Source organism: Rhineura floridana, chromosome 1 (assembly GCF_030035675.1).
Source record: "Rhineura floridana isolate rRhiFlo1 chromosome 1, rRhiFlo1.hap2, whole genome shotgun sequence".
In the NCBI taxonomy this organism is placed as follows: domain Eukaryota; kingdom Metazoa; phylum Chordata; class Lepidosauria; order Squamata; family Rhineuridae; genus Rhineura; species Rhineura floridana.
Genome location: NC_084480.1, coordinates 300795802 through 300816889, shown reverse-complemented (window position 1 = coordinate 300816889; position 21088 = coordinate 300795802). Strand labels below are relative to the sequence as shown.

The 21088-nt window shown below is 41.6% G+C and overlaps 1 protein-coding gene across 3 annotated transcripts in view; it reads right to left on the bottom strand.

The window, feature by feature from the left end:
- Nucleotides 1-21088, bottom strand: part of COL14A1 (collagen type XIV alpha 1 chain) — a 189534-nt gene that overhangs the window by 95373 nt on the left and 73073 nt on the right. For all 3 annotated transcript variants that reach the window (XM_061605762.1, XM_061605771.1, XM_061605753.1), the window contains exons 13-20: nt 20624-20769; nt 15689-15818; nt 12875-13014; nt 7059-7185; nt 5042-5181; nt 3820-3952; nt 701-772; nt 181-323 (exon numbers count right to left, since the gene is read on the bottom strand). In XM_061605762.1, coding sequence (XP_061461746.1) covers nt 181-323; nt 701-772; nt 3820-3952; nt 5042-5181; nt 7059-7185; nt 12875-13014; nt 15689-15818; nt 20624-20769 — 1031 coding nt within the window. The remainder of the gene's footprint in view (nt 1-180; nt 324-700; nt 773-3819; nt 3953-5041; nt 5182-7058; nt 7186-12874; nt 13015-15688; nt 15819-20623; nt 20770-21088) is intronic.

Below are 21088 nucleotides of genomic sequence, written 5' to 3'. Positions count from 1 at the left end.
AAAAATGCAAGTATCCATAACCAAGTAAATAATACAAACAAAATTATGCGTATGTGATATATCTCTGTGTGACTGTCAGCATTTAGTCATTGTATGATGAGTTCTTTGCCTCCTTGTTACTGATTTACCTTTCAGAGCCCAAGCTAAGCCATATGAAAAACTCATGCCAACCATTCTTACCACTTCTTCACCATGACCACCATCAGCAGTGAGGTATGTCACCCTGAACTGACGAACACTGTGGTCTGAAATGTCCCATTTCACTCTCAAGCTTGAGGTAGTTTCATCATCTATGGCAAGATTCCTTATTCCTGTTCGAAAGACTGAAATAAGATTAAACATTTTAGTTAAAATATTATTATTATTATTATAAATCATTACAGCAGGTATATTGACCACACAACACCATAGTTCTCTAGGCAGCTCATAAAGACAAAATAATAAAATACAATATTAAAGGTTTTATAAAACAGTGGCAGCATAAACATTTCTGTACAGTCAATGGGGTTCAAATTCAGGTTTTTAAGATGGCATAATTTACCAGCTGTTTCTCTTTGGGGGAGGCTTTTCCATAGCTTGGGGTACCACCACCAAGAAAACAAATAAGCTCAGTTATCCCAAGAATATAATAAGAAAATTTGTTCGCAGTAATATTTAACGCACTCCTATGTTACTGTATTTTGCTTTTTTTTTTTTTTACCTGCTGTTGTAGGCTGGGAAGTTGTGGTACTAGTCGTGGTTACGGTGGTCATTTCCGTAGTTGTGATTTCAACTGAAAAACAACATGATGCAAAACCTTTCATACGAAATCTCATTTTAAAAGCAGCATACACATGTCTCTGACACCTACATTCATTTACTGGCTACGGCAATGCAGGACCATTTCAGCAATTTCAAACATTTGCAGGCACTTATACATTACAGTTGCACTTTAAGTGCATAGAAGTGTAGCATTATAGTCTAAGTACTATGCTGTAATATAGTACTTATTCTCCCTAATGGATAAGTACAGATTACATGCAAATGCATGCAAAAATACCAGTACCTTTTTTAAAAAAGAAAAAGAAAAGAGCAACTTTGGGAGAAGGAAATTTGAAACAGAGGCTGTGCACACACCACATATTTAAAGCACATCTCCCCTGCAAAGAATCCTGGGAACTGTAATTCGTGAAGGGTGCTGGGAACTGCAGCTCTGTGAGGGATAAACCACAGTGCACAGTATTCTTTGCAGGGGTTGGGGGATGTGTTTAAATGTGATTTAAATGTATGGTTTTTATGTAGCCAGATAAACACTGAGGAAGAGGAGTGCTTAAACTTTGCCCCACTTACAGTTTCTCTGTTTTAATTTCTCCCAGCAAAACCACTTTTCTCTTGTGGGCTTCAAAATGTGCTAAACATTTTGAATTGTGTGTGTGTGTCTTTGGATTTGGGCAAAGCTGCAGACCAGCAAAGACTACGCACCACGCACGCATGCACTGGAGACAGGAGGCCCGATGTCAGAAGGGCAGTGTATCCAAATTGGCTTTCAGTTCAAACTTGCAAGAAAGCACCTTGAACAGCTCCTTGAAAGTTTGGACTAAAACCCGGAATGGATTCACTGCCCAACTGATATGGAGCCACCAGACTCCACTGTGTACACACACACACACGCACACACATGCACGCACACATGCACACACCTGCATCAGAACTCCCTTACACACATCTGAGCACAACATGAAGTTAGCCCTCCATGTTGTTCAACTGACATTTGCAAAAAGCTATCGACTTAAGAACAGAATTAGACCTTGAGCAGTACACACAAGCCTAGCAAACCTTGTAGCCTTCAAAAAACTTCAAAGTGGCAGGTGAAGACTGTATTTTTTATTAAAGAAGCAGTGGACAATGGAGTGCTTAACCATTTCACCACCCACTGTTTTCCCCCTGCACCCACCACACTCCTGCCACTTTCCCTGAAAATGCAGTAAGCACACATCTAGGAACCGCAAATGGGAGCAAAGAAACTGGGAGAGAGTTGCAGGTAATGGCTACATTAAGCCTGAAAGGTGGCACACCTCGGTTCTAGGCCAGCTTGTGAGGGTCCAGAAGAGTGTGCACAAAATGCTCAAAATATTATCTTGTATCTAAAAATTCATCATTAGCTTGGCAGGTTAAAGTCCCTGGCACCTTTAAAAAAAAAAAGCACTATGCATATTTTTCACTGGTACCAGGGACTAAGCTTAACTGAAAAGCTATGCACACATTATCAGCTTAAAATGCAGCGAGGTAATTTTCCCCCACTGCATTTCAAGTTGCATTTGCACCTTGCTGTATCCAGCAGTACGCTTTGATGTGTTTCCATGTCATCCACTGTCTGTCCACACAGGAGGGTGGAGAGGTTGCAGGGATGTCCTCCCCATGTGCCTGGTTGGTTTCCTGCTATGGTTTTCGAGTTGGGTTGAAGCTGGCTCAGAGGGAAACACATGGAACTGCACAAGAAACTACACATCATGTGTCCACAGATTTAAAAACCAACAATGGGAGTGCACTGGAGCCAGATGAAACAGTAATGAGAACACAGCCAAAGATTCAGATACAGGAAAGGATCTGGGACCTCGACAGACAGAGTAGTTTCAAGGTAGGAATCTCCCTACAAGCAGATGAATACACAGACAGATCTTTGCCTTCAACCACCTGGAAACATAGCTAGTGGCAGAAGTGGAGAAGAAGAATTAGGGTATGTGCACATGGCCATGCCCACACTCCCATTGATCATACACTACAACACCTCCCTCCAAGACAAGCAAGTCTTACCACTAAGGGTTGACTTAGGATCAAACAATGAATGGCTATCAGTTGCTATTATCTGAAAATGAAATAGACCCAATGCTGAACATCCTAGTTCAATGTTTGTCAGCCTTCATTTTCCAGATGTTGTTGCATCACAATTCCCATCATTCCTAGCCAGGAGTCAGGGATGGTGGGACTTGTAGTCCAAAAAACATCAGAAGAACAATGCCCTAGCTTGAAAAGATATAGGAGGCATGAACTGACATAGGCTGAGGGAGACAGTCAATCCCAAATATTTTGATCCACACAATGGAAGACAGTATGGATGGAGTTATTATTAGATCAGTACTGCTATTTAGTATGAGATAAGGCTTGATATGCATCCTGGCTTACTAGAGGTCAGCCCAGCATCAGTTTTGAATGTCAAAGCTTACCCTGTAATGCATGAAGTCTCCCTTATATACCCAGGAGGTCACATTGTGGAAGCTTCTCCTGAACATGCCAAAGATCTCAGAAGGCTGCTCCACAGTAATGTGGAGCAAGGCTTTCAGTGGGGTTACCCCTGTTCTGTGGAATAGCATCCCTGCCAAGATACAACATGTGCCCACTATCTGCACTTTCCACAGACAACTGAAGACATCTTTGCTCTGACAAGCTTTTCCTAGCTAGGTGAATAGTTTTCTGCCAGTGGCGTTTCCTTTTATTGTTTTTCTATTCATCTGCTGTTATTGTCTGTGGTGTTTTTTGGCTGTTTTATTATATTGCATGCATCACCTTGAGACATATACGTGGAAGGTGATAACAGTAACAGTAACAATAATGTAGGAATAGAGCAAAATGCCCTTGAGCAAGTGCAAAGAATATTTTCTTCACCACCAAGTAACTACAAAGAGGCACACCACACACCCCGCGCCGCCATATATCAGGGAATTGAGGAAAGGGTTTGCACCTTAGAAGGAAGTGTTTCCAGACAGACTGGAGCTATGTCTTCTCTTTTCCTAGAAATTAAGCACTGGAGGAAAGAGAAGATTGTAACATTTCCTGTCTTACGTGTAGTCCCAAGAACATCGACAACATCACTTTCACTTTCGTCATCGAAGATGGCCACCAAAGACACCTCATATTCTGTACTGGGCAGCAAGCCTTCGACTCCATAGTTGTCCACCTCACCGCTTAAGACAATCTGAAACACGCAGAACAACAGAGATCAAGACAAGTTATCTGCCTTGGCTGCTACGTTAGATGAACCCCCCCGAAAAAAAAAATTATTGATTTACAAGACAGAGAGAGAATTATGGTGCCTAAAATAAATGTTAGGTGCATCTCATGAGACCTGCCAAATTACTCACAAGTCATTTGCTTGTCTCAAAAACATTGTTAAATATTTGAACTTCTCTACACATCAACAAAAAATCAATGCAATTGAATGTCAGAATGCAAATGTCCAGTGAAGTTTGTTTCACCTGATTGATTCATTCAGTGTACTTGTAAAACACCCTGTATTTAACTTTTTTTTTCTGTAGACATGGAGGAGGGTGGAAAGAAACTTCAAGGAGAAAAGCTCTTTCGAAGAGTCTGTTTCCCTTCCACACTTGCCATGTCCAAACCTTTAGGTGCACCTGAAGTAGCTGTTTGAATTGTATCCTCTCTCTTTTTTGTTTTGCCCTATCCTGTAGCTGGGGATGGAAAGATCTGTCAGTGTCAGTTCTCTCCATGTCTCATTTTTCCAATCTTAAATTCAGTTCTGTAGCAATTTGGATTAAAAAAAAAAAAACTTCATAAAAATTCTTCAGCATTTTCGTGTGAATTTCTCCTGCTAAACACATTTTATATGATGTTTTGATTACTGTACACACTTTTGCAAGCATTTTCTCTTAATATAATGCATTTTATATTTTTTCACTAATATATTCTGCACATTTTCTCCTAATATATGTATTTTTGGAAACCTGGTTTGGTTGGAGGATTGCATCACAAAATTGAAAGACGACTGTGTTTTGGTTCTCATGTTGTTTCAGAAAGTGTGGATTTGATAAATTCAGCTTTAAATATGAACCAAATCAAATCTCCCCCCATCCCTACCTGTAGCAAAGGGATAGCCAGCATGATCTCCTCCACATGTTGTTGGACTACAACTCCCATTAGCCCCAACCGACACGACCAATGGACAAGGAGAATGGAAACTGTAGTCTAGCAATATTGGCTATTCCTGCTGTAGCACATTGTCAGATGTTGGTATATAGGATACCATATGAGAGGTAAGAATATTCACCTCTTCAGCTTCTTCCCCACCCAGTGGAATCCATGCTAGTCGATAAAGGGCAACATCAGAGGATGGTGGCTTCCAGCTGACTCTAAAACTATCTGTAGATACTTCATGTATTTCCAAATACTCAGGGGATGGAACTTTTTCTGCAGGGTAATATCACATAGCAAAGAAACGTAAGATTTCCAGATATGCTCCACAAACATTTGCATAAAAGTTCATCACATGAGCTTTAATTGATTATCTGCCTACATTTTATTTTCTGCATGCATTCGCACATGAATAAAACAATTGTTCTAAAGGGGAAAAACATACATTTTTCTTAGATAATGCACATGCATGTTGCAGCAGACACCATTTGGAAATGGGCATTTCCTTTAGAGAAAGAAAACAGGAACGCCTCTTTCAAAGTGGTAACTAACCTTGCGGTTTTTGTAAGTGCTTGTGTTGATTTTTTATAACAAAAACCTGTTGCACAATTAGAGGCATCCTTTAATTGATCAAAAATTAATTGAATAATCTAGCTAATTAAACTTTCCCTACAAAAATCAAATCTCAGATCCCCTTTTAGCATTATGTACTATTCCTTGTGCTCAACCTCATTAATGGCTCCATGGGCTAGAAGCAAAGAGAGCTAAGCTCTGTAATATTAGAATTTTCATTGTGAAACAGACAACCTGTTTATTCAGCGTTTATCCCAATTTGCTTGTACAAAGTTTACACAGAGGTGAGATGATGTCCAGTTCTTATTCAGCATTTGTTCTGATTTGTTTGCAAGAAGGTTATACAATAATGAATATTCATCCTCAAGTCATCCTGATTTGCTTGTGAAGTGTTTACATGTCTTCCCATTAATAATTTGTTCACCCCACACTTTTCATTGCATTTCCCCATCACTTTCCTAACTGCAAAAAGTCTTTTTTATTTTTAAGTGTATTTGTTGTGCGAGGGCCTTAATCCACTTTAATTGCACAACCCTAAATTTGCAGTATGCACTGAATCCTTTCTGCAAAATATTGACATGCTGGAGGCACTCTCAGGAGGTGATACTGCAGCAGTAGATAAGCTGAAGCTACTACACCAGGATCAGTCAATATTGCCAAATGAAGTATAGCAGTAGTGTACAGAATCATTTATGCAGGACTTGAGTGTCCACAGCTGGGCATTGGTTGTGGGCATAAAGAATGGAAACATCAAAACAATGGATCTAGTTATGTTGACACTGCCCTAAGCAGTTGATACGTCCTGCTAGACTGAGACTACTGACCTATGAAACAGGAAGCTCAGAGTGCAAATTTTGCTCCTGCCATGAGATCAGTAAGTAGTCTTATGAGCAACTCTCGGTCTCTGTTTTCTTTCTGTATTATGAGGATGACAATACTTACTAACCCACCTTGCAGGGTTGTTGTAAGGATTACTGAGATGATGACAGTAGTAAAGCACTATTTAAACATTCTAAAGCACTACAGTATATAAATGCTGTGTAAACTTATTGTCTGTGATTTATTTCTTACTTTTTAAGAAACTAGAGTAGGGAAGGAGAGGAGGACAGAATCTTACCATTTCCCTTTTAGTTCTTTGGCACAAGGAATACTTAGCCTTAGAGATTCTAATTTGTAATAGAACTGTGTTTTGCAGTTCAAAAAATCAATGCAACTGAATGTTGGAAATAAACATTTCTTAAAGAAATTGCGAGTAGTTTCCTTCATCCACATAATTTACACAGTGATTTGGCAAAACCTACCTTGCCTCCAGCTATCCAGTATTTAAATGTCTCCCTCTTTTTTTCTCTAGCCACTATTAGAAGGTATCTGACAAAATACCCATTTGCATCTGTTTTAATGTTAAGCTTCCAAACTATCAAATGAATGAAAACGTGTGGGGGTTGGGGTGGAGTCTTATGTTCCTTTTCTTAAAAAAAAAAATCACAGTGAGAGGTTGTTGCAATTACCTTGCTTTCCAGAAAAGTAAAGGAAAAAGACAGCTGCACTTGGAAAGCTTTCAGAATTGCAGCGTGACTTACTTGTGGTGAAGCTGCCAGTGAGTGGCTCAGATTGGCCCTCATCATAAAGGGAGAAAATAGCAACGGTATACTCAGTGAGGGACGTCAGACTCTTCAGAGTGTGGGTTGAAACACGACCAACCTCTTCCTGCAAAATAAAAGGGGGCTGTCAATGAGGAACCATGTGACAAATCCCAAGGCAAAACTTAGGCGGCTTGCACAATTTACTTCAGGATGCAAAAGAGAGGCTTGTATTGAGCTGGGGGAGTCCCTTAACAGCTGAGGAAGGAACTCTGCATTGCATGTCAGAATGTACCCTTTAGTGGTTTGGCAAAAGACCCATCTTCCTCCCCTTTTAGCTACACAGAAGGGGGGAGGAGAAAGAGGATACTATACTTCCTCCCCCCCCCTTTTTTTTTTTACTATCATCTACACCATCACTCCGCCAGATCCTGCTGCTGAACTGGACCACCAGGACTTGGAAGGAAGGACAGCACTTACAGGTCATGCTTATAAAACCAAACAAACAAACCACAAATGGTATTTCTGTTTGAAGAGCCAAGCAGTTGTGCCTTCACTTCCTGTGGAATGAGCTATATGACCTTCCAGCCAGAGATCTGGTATCCAGGAAAAATTGGCAGCAATAGCAACAGTAACAGAAACTTGGTGTCCTCCAAATGTCTTTGGGCAACTCCTGTTAGCCCCAGCCAGGAGAACTATGCTGGTCTGGGCTGATGGAAGTGCTACTCCAAAACATCTGGAGTTGTAGTCAACTAAGTTTTAGACTCACTGGAATGACTAGACTTAAGTTAGCCATGATAATTAATTTCAATGTGTTCACTCTGAGTAGACTAGCACTGGACACAACCCCTGGAGGACACAAGGTTGGGAAACCGTGATATAGATGTTGACTAAAGATTGATTGATATAAACTATTATTAGAGATCAATAGGAGGGTGGACTTGGATACGCAAGGCTTTCCCCACTCCCCTTATGACTGATAGTTTAGTTGAGGCTGCTTCCAAACATTGGGCATTTATTTTTTATTTTTTTTAATAATACTTTTATTACATTTTTGGTAGCAACAAAACAAAGGTAAGAACATTATAACACAAAGGTAATGTCACAATTACATATTCATAAAGACCATAAGGCAACAATCCTACAATCCTACATATGGGAACTCTTCTACTTAGGACCTACTACTCTCCCATCAAAGAAACTTGCCAAAAAGGAAAAGTGGGCCTTTGGGGGGTATGCGGTGTTACATTAATTTCAGAGCTTGGTTACTTTTTTGAACTACAACTCCCATCAGCCCAATCCAGTGGCCATGCTGGCTGGGGCTGATGGGAGTTGTAGTTTAAAAAAAGTAACTTTTCCAAGCTCTAATTTCATTTCCAAAAGTGATAAATCTGAACCACACACCTTCCCCCTGGCTTCTCTACATTGCTGGGTCGACTTTTCATCTAGAGCAGCTGCCAGATCTTAGCATATCAAAAGTTAATAGAAAGGTTAAGAAGGTCCTTCCAGTGGGGTGCAACTTCAAGCCTGGCAGCCACCAGCAGTTTCAAAGTAAAAACCTTAGGTATTAGAGAAAAGTTGGATTCTCCTTGAAATATAGAGAGGAGAGCCAGTGCTGGGTCTGGGATATTATTTGCCCTATAATTTGACTAACAGAATTGAAAACTTTGTCCCAGAAACCTCGCACTTTCTTGCAGGACCACCAAAGATGAAAAACCATCCCCTTAACTGGGAATCCCCTCCAGCAATGCAGAGAAGTGGATGAAGTAACATAGCTGAGTCTAACAGCAGTCCAGTGCCACCTAGGTATCAGTTTTAATCCTGCTCCCCAAATCTTAGCTGAAGTAGAGTTCAGGTGCAATTTGGAGCACGTTTTCCCAATTCAAGTCTGAGAGCTTAAGTTCAAGGTCAGCCTGCCAAAGAGCACACAACCCTTCTCCATCCAGATATTGAATGTCAAGTTATAGAGTGCAGTTATCACTCCTTTAATTTCCCGTTCTCCATTAGTGCTGACACCCTCAAAAGAGAGTAACAACCGCGGGGGTCCTTCCAAACTATATACATGTTGCACATTTATTGTGGAATTGCTACGCTTGGTTCACTCACTTTTTATGGGGCATCTGCACAACAGTGTGAACCAAGTTTCCCCCATTTGTATTTTCCCAGTTCAGTTTCCTTCCCTGCCACCCCGAGCTCAGAACATCCCATTTTTCTTTAACCCAAGCAAATAGCTGTACAATTTTCCCAAGTATGGATGGCCTATCATGCTGTTATTCTGGCTGGTAATGAGCTGTATAGGGTTGGTCCAGCCATTTCCTTTTATGGTCTCTCTCACCTCCCTCCATGAATCAACTCTATCACTTTAACCCATCCCTTTCCAATCAGCATTGCCTTAATTTCTGTTTTTCTTCCCTCCTTAAATTTGTTATGGAAATATATATGCAGAGATACAGAGCGCTGTGTATTTACCTAAGTAGCAGGCTTTTACCCTGCATTTAGATCACTGAGACTTAAGACTTCATAAAATAAGAAAAGCTAGTTTATTTATAGAAATACATAGTAGATAGGAAAGGCATACCTAGTTCTAAGTTGGAGGCGCAATGGGCATTGCCCTCATGGCTCAGGAGAGAGAACAAAGACAAAGATGTCTCCTCTCTCCTCAGACAATCGAAGAAGACGAAAAACAAAGGAAGGAGGGGCAGGTCAGCTTACCTGAGCATATCAGTTTACAATGGAAGGAAGTTAGGTACAGAACAGCACAGGTAAAGGTAGGCAAGCCTAGCCAGCTGGAGGACCCTAACTCTATCTTTCTTCTGGAATACACACAAAAGAACCCAAACAGGAGTTGCTTTTACCCCACTTCCAACAAGATTGTAGAGGGGGACAATCATAACTGGGAGTGCAGTGGGAGGCAGTATTTACCCCTGGTCCCACACACAATGAAAATGCTCCCTGCTCCTATTTTGGGGGCTGGAGAAAGGGAGACTGCCCACTTGACTACAGAGTGTTACAGTTCTGGAAGCTGAGTTGCTATTCCACTTCCTGCTTAAAGCAGAACAGCAGTAATTGGGTGATGCTAAATCAGCCACATCTGGAATCCTCCTATATTTAGTTTATTTATACACTTGCTTTTTTTTTCAGTGGACTGTGCCCAATGCAGCTCACAATTTATAACCAAAGTATGTCTCCCCTACGCTCCTTGGTAAGGAGGAGGGCATTTGGAAAACTCCAAGGTGCTACTTTCACTCCCTCAATCCAGCACCCAAAATCCTTACAATAGTCTAATAAGGGATATGTGTGTGTGCATGTCTTGCAGTTGGCTGTTTGGCCATTTATGTATTTATTTGCTATGTTTCTTAGGGCTTGTGCACAATGTAACAACAACAAAAACATTTTCATGCTGACCTATATCTTACAAGACTGTGAAGGGGGTGATGTACTAGTGATTGGAGGTCTTTTGAGTTTTTAGAAGGTTTTCTTGCACGTTGTGTTCCTTGACATATTGTCATGGTCCGCAAGGAAATTCCTCTGGCATGGATGGGATGATGGAGAAGGGGTTACCAGCACTGGGGAGGACATTGCCAGCACTGATGAAGGAAATGAGGGGGTTACAGAGAATGTGTCTCCAGAAGCCTTGAAGCCACCTGGTGATGACTCTCTGCTGGCACCAAGGCCAAACATAACAGCAAAAGAGGTAACAAAAACGTTGGAACTTCTCAGGCAGGGGAAAGTGAAAGCGACTCAGCAAAGTCAGAGACTGGCATGTCTGCAAGGTTGTGGAGGTTAGAGAAGGGACAGTTACAAGTAGCCCAATTTCATCCACCCCTTTTTTGTAGCCCCTACCTTGCAGCTTGTGCTGAAAAGAATCTGAATTAATAGTGTCACATGCTTGCACTTTTTCTGTACATAAGCATTAACACTTATTGTATTTGCTGTTGTGACAACTCATCTGATGTTGCTTCCAATATGCAGTATGCTTGTTTCTGTTTGAATCCTGGTTTAGGCCTAGTATGAGATGCTAGATCCCTATTCTGATTTCAAGAATAAAGATTTATGCAGAAAAGCCCAGTTTTTGGATTTATCCACATGGGAGCATTTTTTCATAGCAAATACACAACTTTTACTGTTGTAATAGATTTACAAGATCCACACTTCATGTCCAATGGTAGCTTCAAATCCGTTGTTTTCCATTTACATAAGCAGACATTCCTCTGGGAAGGATTAGTGTCATCGTTTCTTTGTGGCCTTGCCCTCTTATTTTATATTTTTACTCCCTCCAGTTGCGTTACCGGGCATGCACAAATATTTTTGACCTGTGCAGTATTTCCATTCCCTCCTGCCCCCACCACTTCCTGAAGTTTGGTGGTTGAAAAGAATTGGGGTCACCTGCCCCCTCCCCTTCTTCCTGTTCCCGGCTCACCATTACATTTATTTTAGTTGTGCAAGTAGCCCTCCCTCCCCTCTTTACACTAGTCTGTTAGGAGGAGAGAATGTATTTTGGAAGTTCATGAGAAGTAGGGTCACCGGCCACCACCGCCATTCCTTTTCCCTTCGCTGTCTTATCATTTTATCATATTTCTGATCTCTTCCATCATCATTGTTATCACTATTATTATTATTATTATTGCTTTGCAGAGAATTATCTATATTTATTCATGACCCTCCACTGGTATCAATGTTTATTCTCAACTCTGTAATGATAGAAAAAACAACAATAAAAGTATTGATCACATTATTAATGCCTGTGGTCCACTGGTGGCCGTTAATAATCTGATTCCTTTTCTCTTCACTCTCTTATTTTTCCTACTGGTGGCCACACTGCTGAGTAAAGGTAGATTTTGCACCTTATTGATTGAAGGGGAAAAGATGCAGGCGATAACTCACAGGCACCTTCTTTCTCTGCTGCACCTTGCTTTTTCTGAGTTAATTTTTCCCCACTGGAAAAACAAATCAATATAATATAGGTATTTTAAATTAGATATAAATACCAATATTTTGAGAAAGTATCTATATTGATATTTTCTCAAAATATCAATATGAACTTGATATTTTTGAGGTGACTTTTTAAAAAATCTAGATTTTGGGGGGGGGGGAAATCAGAAACTAGGTGCAGAAAGAATTTACTTCAAAATTATCTCCGCAAAGATAGCGAATATGAGAAAGAATGATAAAATCCAATGGCAATTCCCATTGCTAGTTACAAGGAGTGAAGGAAGTTTACTTGGGGAGAAAGGAAGGAAAAAAGGGAGGGCTGCAGCAAACTGTGAAGGGGGAGGACAGAGTAGTCGGAAGTTGCTGGATAAACCACCGGAAACAAAATGGAATTCATAGGAGAGTTAGTGGGCGGAGAAAGGGAAGTAGCTGAAAGAGACAATTCACCCGCCCATTAAAAACCATCAAAGCAAACAGTTTGCAAAGACATGTGGAGTGGAGTGGAGTCATATTGTTCTAAACTTTTCGTATTACCAGCGGATTGAGTTAGTACAGGTTTACAGGGGGAAAACTGTGTGATACCTTCTGTTTGCCAGGAACATCATGCAGACCATGTGAATTAAAAGGAGATGTGAGTAGCACCAAACACACAGTAAACCACTGTGTAGATGAGCCCCTAGAGTCCTGAGTCTGGCTGAGAGCCGGGACACATATCTCTAGGTCTAGAGGTTTGTGCTGGGCTTTTTAAACTGTTCTCACCCAAAGGAAGTACTAAATCTAATTATTGTATCAGTTATTGGCAGATTACAAACAAGATATAGATATATCATAAAACATCTGTTACTAATGTTTTTTACAAGAACTGTTTTTAAAAATCCGCTTACCTCATTGGTTTCTGTTCCATCCGTCTTAACATACATAATGCGATAGCCGTTCACTTTTTTTGAAGTAGGATCCCACGTTATCTTAGCTGAGCTGTGTCCCACATTTGAAAACTTCAAGTTCTGCGGTGGACTTAGAGGTACTTCCAAAAATAGAGGGAAGTTCAAATTATAAACATTTTTTTGGTTTTCTTTCAATATCTCTTAAACATGAAGACAGACAGCCCCTTACAAATGTGTTCATACTGTCAAAATGTGTAAGTTGCATGTTTTTTCTTCCTGTGTAACCATGTACAAGAGCAACCTTTTCTCTTATATGCTGGTTTTTTTCTCCCATTGGAGGAAATCCAAATATACACATTCTCATTCCCTGGCAATCTGAAGGAGAACTGTCCAGGAAGAGCTTTAGCACATTATTTACTGTTCATGTACACTGATCCTTACTTTGTGGCCCTCTGGACCCAGACTCCATGCCTGCCATAACCCTATGCTTAGGGTAGGGAGGAAAGGATCTGTCAATTTTGGTTCTCTCAGTTTCTCCTTTGTCCAATCTTAAATTCAGTTCCTCACATTTCTGCAGCTATCTGTGATTTTTTTTAAAATCCTCATGAAAAATCTTCAACATTTTAGTGTCAATTTCTCCTAATAAACACATTTTTGTTTGCAGTTTTGACTAATGAAAACAATTTTACCTAATATAATGCATTTTTGTATGTTAGTTTCACTAACATATTTCTTTTTATGCACTCTTTCCGCTAATATATACATTTTTGTAAGCATTGTTTAGTTGGAGAACTGCATCTCCAAATTGGGATAAGTGCAAATTTTGAAGGGTGACTGTGTTTGGTTCTCATATTAGTTTGGAAAGTGTAAATCTGAGAGATTCAGTTTCAAATGGGAACTGAGTCAAATTTCTCCCCCATCCTTAGGTCAGGGATAAAAACACATCTAGAGCCCAATATGGCCGGGACAGCAAAGCTGTGGCCCTCCAGATGTTGCTGGACTACAACTCTCATCATCCCAAAGTTCTGGCCATTCTCAGTGGGGCTAATGAGTTGGAATCTCACAATATCTGGAGGGCTCCCCTTCCCTATTACGGGGCGGGGAGCAGTTACAGGTAATTCCAAGCAGAAAAAACAACTGGCTGGGAAAGTATTAAACACATACCCCCAAATATCACCCAGGATGTATTTTTTAAAAATAAAATAAACATGGGGTTTGGCTGCAGACATTTGTGTGTAATGTTGTATGCTTCTCAAATGCACCCCCCCCTCTGGTTTCATTGCTACATGTTTACTAGCATACGTTATTTTGAATGAAAAAATTTGGATCCCTTTATAGCACCACAGAAAATGTGCCAGATGAGAAACGTCTGATTTTAGAGACGGCTTTCTAGGAAAATTTCCAGCATAAGCCATGCCAAAATGAAAACATTTCGTTGGCACAAAATCAAAGTGACGGTACAGAAGATATTTCCAGTGGAACTGTTCCTTACAGGGAACACACGTACGTGTGTGTATACATAGGAATAAGGAATTAGGCATATTCACATGAGCCCATACATGCATTGAAAGATAGCTGCGTGGTCTAGCCAGGACCGACCCTACCATTAGGCAGAGTGAATCAACCCAGATGCTGAAGGGCAGAGACAGTGCCCCCCCCCGGCTATTCCTCCAAAGCTCCCTGGCAGTTCCTATTGGTGGACAGAGCTATGCATGGTACAGAGCCTGCTCTAGCATTCCAAATCATTGTGTTGCCTCTGCTGCAGTGGGTGGAGGATGCTATCCTGTCACCAGTGTTGGAGTAAGATGCCACTGCCAACCCAGTTGACTTCTGCATGTGGAAGGGGGAGGGGTGCTATCCTCCCTTTGCCGCAGGCAGCAAAATGTCTTGGGCTGGCCCTGGGTCTAGCTGCAGCCACCCCTACATGGTCTAGTCCTGCCCACCACCAACTGCTGCCACCATGCTCCTCTGACACCCATTCTTTCACAGACTTTGGAAAGAGTTCTACTTGAATTCAGGTGTCCTGGGTCGAGCTGGTCCGAAACTGGGCAGAATACCTCCTCATGTAGGGGAGTTCTACCTGTGCACATTTCTATAGGAGCAGAACGTTTTCCAATATCCCTTAAAGTGTGGACACTTTGGAGAGCATGGCAGTGGGTGGGGGTCCTGTGACCCTCTCCGCCTGTTCTTTCAGAGTGAGGAGGTGGTTATGTGAACCCCCTATTGCCACACAATTTTAGGGTTTGGGACATAAAAGCAGAGTTGGCAAATAAAAGTGGAGAACTAAGGTGGGAGCTACCTCATTTTCAGTATGGGGAAAGGGTCATAGCTCAGTGGTAGAGCATCTGCTTTGTGTGCAGAATGTCCCAGGTTCAATCCCGGACATCTCCAGGTAGAGCTGGGAATGCCCACCATCCAAAACCCTAGAGAGCCGCTGCTAGTTAGTGTAGACAATACTGAACTAGATGAACCAATGGTCTGGCTCAGCATAAATCAGTGTCCTGTGTCACAGGAGATGGAGGCAAAGAAAATATTTTTGTGGATGGCAAAATTCACAGCACAACTCAAATACCTGCTCTTAGATATCTTAAAATTAAAATAAAAAGTAGTGTATTGTGTTTATTTTTTTTTCTGATTTGTAATAACCAGACTTTGGTAGTTTGGAGGAATATTCATAAATGGTGTGAAACATAGGCCCACCTGCCCTGCCTAAATATTCTACACCAGGTGAATGTCAGAAATTCATTGTCAAACACAGAATTCACTTCTAGGGTTTTACTCCCAGAGCTCAAAAAGAGGGCATGAACCACTTACACGTTGTTTCTTGTCCTGTAATTGGATCACTGGCTTCCTCTCCAAACATTGCATAAACGGTGACCGTGTATTCCATACTGGGCAGCAGACCCTCCAGCTCAATATCTGTCGCACTTCCTCCAATTTTCATCTATGGACAAAACAAAGTGTCCGTTCACATACAAACCAATTAAACAAGATAACTAGGGGGAAGGGAAGGGAAAAGCTTTCAGGTAAGAGAACAACCTGTGTTCAAAGCAAGGTGGAAAAGGGGGCTTATTTATTTAGTATATTTTGAGTGCTTCCAGAGGGTTGCTATTTTCAGGTGGGATTCAATCACATACCAGCAAATTCAGGTTGAGTAACTATCGTTGATTGGGAGGTCTTGAACAACAAACTTACTTCCCACAAAGATTGGGCTTTTTGCAGTAAGAAAAGTGACAGGATACTTCAGTGTCATCAGCCCAGTTCTTTGGAATGCTCTGCCAACAGAGATTCAGCAGGTGGTTCCTGTTTTAACTTTTAAACGCCTGCTGAAAACCTTCCTGTTTCACCAGGCTTATGCAGACAATTAAGAATACGTTTTTTCACAATAGTTGACCTTTGTTTTTATTGTATTTTTAAAGTTTTTATTGTATGGTTGTTTTTCTTAATTTCTTGTGAACCACTTTGATTTTTTTAACGAAATAGTGGTATACAAATATATTTATAAATAAATAAATAAATAAAATGGACTAGAAGCTGGGATAACTTGACGCAACGTCACCTAACCTCGTCTCAAACAAATCAGAAAGAATGCTCATAAAATAGCTGTCAACATCTAATCTCCCTGCAAACAAATCAGGATGAATGCTGAGTAACAGGTTGTCTGTAAGAGCCCTTTGTACCCATCATGGATCTCAAGGCAGTGTACACTGCGTTCCCAAGCAGTCTCCCATCTAGGCAATGATTAGACAAAAACGTGAGTAGCTTCAGCAAGGTAGTGGCATCATGCGCCCTCAGACCACGCTTGAAATAGAAATAATCACTAACGTAGAGCAGACCCACAAACAACATTGTTCCAGTTTGGGGTTCAATCCCACAAATAATTCCTGCAACTGATGGCTTATAACACTTGGAATGTGTTGCTCATGCAGTTTGCTTCCCTACAAAGCAAGCACTTTCACAGTAGAACGATACATGGTGCCTACAGTTCACATCTTGAAACTCCAGCTTCTGCTTCTCCTCTGCAAAGCCGTATCAGGAGGGAGCAATTCTGTGAGGGAGGAACACGAATCTGGAACTCTTAAATGGAAATGAACTGCCTTCAAGTCGATTGCGACTTATGGGCGACCCTATGAATAGGGTTTTCATGGTAAGCGGTATTCAGAGGGGGTTTACCATTGCCTTCCTCTGAGGCTGAGAGGCAGTGACTGGCCCAAGGTCACCCAGTGAGCTTCATGGCTGTGTGGGGATTCAAACCCTGAACTCCCAGGTCGTAGTCCAACATTCTAACCACTACACCATATCCTGGAACTCTTGTTGGGAGACAAATGGTGGCTGCGGGAGGAGTTGTAGAGAGAAAGTGACAGGCAAAGGAAGAGTTAAGCATCCCTTTGCCTCCTACTCCTTCCACCCAGTCACTGTCTTCTGATACACTTTTGCAAAGGAGAAACTGGGCTTTGAAGACATGATTGGAGGAAACACAGATGCAGGGGCAGCCTTGTCATGCAGTAGAGTAAAGCCCCCTGCTTTATGTGACATCATGATGGGGAGGAGGTAGAGAAAGGCAGGAACAGATGTCTTAATTGCACAACAAGACTTTTGAAGGTGTTGGCTCTCTTAGGGACAGGGGAAGGTTTGGGCTTTGCTTCGGGAAGCAAAAGGTCTTCAGCCAGCATCTGGTACATTAGCATTCTGCCCCCAGGGTAAGGATGGAGGAGAAATTCTATTTAGTGTGCATTTAAAGCCAAATCCATCACATTCACATTTTGAAACAATATGAGAACAAAAAAACCCAGCCATCCTTCAAAATTTGTACTTCTCTGAATTTTGCAGTGGAGTTCTCCATCCAAAAAATGGTTACGAAAATCCATATATTAGGAGAAAGTGTGCATAAAAATGCATATGCTAGTGAAAGTAGCATACAAAAATGCATTATGTTAGGAGAAATTGCTTGCAATAATTTGTACATTAGTCAAAACTGCATACAAAAATGTATTTATTAGGGGAAATTCGCACTAAAATGCTGAAGAATTGTCAGGAGGTTTTTAAATAATTAGCAAATTGCTGCAGAAATATGGAGAACTGAATTTAAGATTGGAAAAATGAGAAACTGAGGCATTACCGAGACCTGGGTGGGTGAGTTGGGAGGAGTTGATCTGACCCAGCTTTGCCCACCTGGATACTTGGTGCAATACCAGCACAAGTTGCAGGGATGGGGGAGAGGAGTTGCTGTGGTCTACAGAACTTCCATCTCTGTCACCAGGAAACCACTCTGTCTTGGAGCTGGCTGTGAGGGCCTGCACCTGGTGTCGGGCCAAGGAGACAGTAAACTAGGGTTGCTGCTGGCGTACTGCCCACCCCGCTGCCCTGCAGCTTTATTGACCGAGCAGGCAGAGGCCACCTCGGCTGTGGTATTGGAGGAGCCCAGAATGATAGTCCCGGGTGATATCAGCATCCATGCTGAGGCTGCCTCTAGTGTTCCTGCTTGGGACTTCATGGCCTCCATGATGACCATGGGGCCATCTTAAGTTGTCACCTGCCCGACACATAGAACAGGGCACACCCTTAACTTGGTTTTTGCTCCAGATGGTTTTTGCTCCAGGATTTTAGTGCTTTTGTTTGCCACCCTGGGCTGCTACTGGGAGGGAGGGATATAAACCTAAATCACAACAACAACAACAACAACCCAGTACACAGGTGTGAGGAGAAGGAAGATATCTAGGTCTCAAGGCCCCAAGGTTTCCCTTGTGAGATTGCTGTTGTTGCTGTTGCAACAATAAAGACACCTCAAAATAGCAGCTGGAATAAGATGATTATGGAGAGGGCAGCTATTGATTAGTATATTAAAAATTATTTCTATAGGGTGGGGTTTAGTTATCACTGATTCAGTTTGCTATTTAAAGTGAATATTTTTGTCCCTTGAGCTCCTTCACTGGGTGTAGTAATAATAATAATGACTGACTTATTTGTTGAAAACCTGTCTATAGGGTGAGGTTCTCAGGCTTGCTGATTTCAGCAAGTTTTCGTTGAGGGGTACATGCCTACAGAACTTGCCGAGAACAAAACACAAGCCTATGCGAGCTCTCAATGGCTTCTTTACACCCTTGCCACAGCTTTACATGCCTTTGCACGTTGTTACATTTTCTTTCCTGAATGGGAATAATTGTAATTTTACACAGAAAGTGAAGGGTGGGGTAGAGATAGTATCCCTTCCCGGCCAATTTTTATACTGTTTAAATAAGCAGGTTTCATTCACTAAGCCAAGAAAATACATGCTAGTTCTGACTAGGAGTGGATGAATATGTCCATTTCAGTTCTCTCCGTTTTTTCGTTTTTTCCACTCTTAAACTCCGCTCTCCACATTTCTGCAGCAATTTGCCAATTTTGGTTGAAATGGTCGTCATGAAAATTCATCAGAGAATTTCTCCTAGTAAACACATTTTTGTATGCAGTTTTGAGTAACGTATACATGTTGGCAAGCAGTTTCCACTGATATACCACATTTGTGTATGCTATTTTCACTGATATATGAATTTATATGAGAGCCAGTGTGGTGTAGTGGTTAGAGTGTTGGACTACGACCTAGGAGACCAGGGTTCGAATCCCCACACAGCCATGAAGCTCACTGGGTGACCTTGGGCCAGTCACTGCCTCTCAGCCTCAGAGGAAGGCAATGGTAAACCCCCTCTGAATACCGCTTACCATGAAAACCCGATTCATAGGGTCACCCATAAGTCGGGATTGACTTGAAGGCAGTCCATTTCATTTTCTTGAATTTATATGCACACTTTACACTAGCGTATGCATTTTTGTACACATTACTTGGATAAACTGCACTGCAAATTCAGAGAAGTGCAAATTTCAAAGGATGGCTGTGTTCCGGTTCACGTATCGTTTTGTAAAGTGAGAATTAGGTAAGTTTGCCTTTAAATGCAAACTGAATCAGATTTCTCCCCCATCCCTAGAACTTCTGACTACTGCTTAGAAATAACCAAGGGCCAAAATACATGTTACATGTGTTGACTGCAGTTGTGTCTTTGATTTTTCTTTAATTAATTACAGACAAGAGGATCTCAATTTTGAATGCGAGCAAAGCAAGCAGGGAGGAGAGGTTTATCCCTTTCCTCCACAGCCACAATAAAAATAAAATCTCTCTATCCGTCAACCCCGCCACCCATACAGCAACAAAGCTTAGGAAAAAAAACCTTCCCATTGGTGCCTCTTAGCCATGCAAAGGACAGTTTTTCTCCAGATTGTTGCCATGGAGTAGAGGGCTCTTTGGAGAAACACCAGCAACCAACAGACATCAGATGGTCCAGTGGTCTATTAGAAGACCACAGTCTACTTCCTGCTGTTAGATGAGCAGACAAGTTCTAAGTATATGTATGAATTTGTGGAGGCAGTGAATCTTTTCAGGAAAATAAACACAGGCTTTGAGGAGTGTTCTGATGAGTCCCAGGCTAAGTTCTGAAGGCACATGAGGCCACCACCTTGCTGACACTCAGAAGGTCTGGGTCTGGTCAGTGCCAGGTAGATGGCCTGGGAACCACATGTATGCCACCTTGGATTTCTATGACAAAAGAAAAGCAGGGTATATATGTAAGAAATAAAATTAAATTAAAGTTCTAAGTATGTGTTGCGGGACCAGTGAACCTTTTCAGGAAAATAAACACACACTTTGAAGGGAGGATTCATCATGCCTTTCATCCCTTGAACATTCGGAACGACTCTTGCGGCTGATGTTAAGCTCACCTCCTTTTCATCTGCTGCTAGTCCATCCGTCAGAGCAGCATACAGAATCATATAGCCGGTTGCACCGGCTACTCCATTCCACTTGGCTCTCATGCTGTTGTGGGACACATCGTACAGCTCCAAGTCTGATGCTGTCGGCAAGGCAACTGCAGTGGGGGGGGAACCATACACAGTTATCCAATAGTCACACTGAGGGGAGCAGCTGGAATAACTTCCTATAAAAAGTATTCCCTTACAGTAACTCCAACACTTCTTTCTACAGACTGAGCAACAACTTTGAACACTGTTAACTAGGAAGAGTCGTAGCTAATTTTTAAGGTGAGGATTGCAAGATGAAGGAGGAGCGGAAGGGCTTGTTTCTGCCGTTTAGTTGGTTGTTCTGTAGGAAAAAAATAATCTGAGGCCACATCCACACAAGACCTTTATTCCACTTTATTCTTGGGAGGAAGCCATGACTTCCCCAAG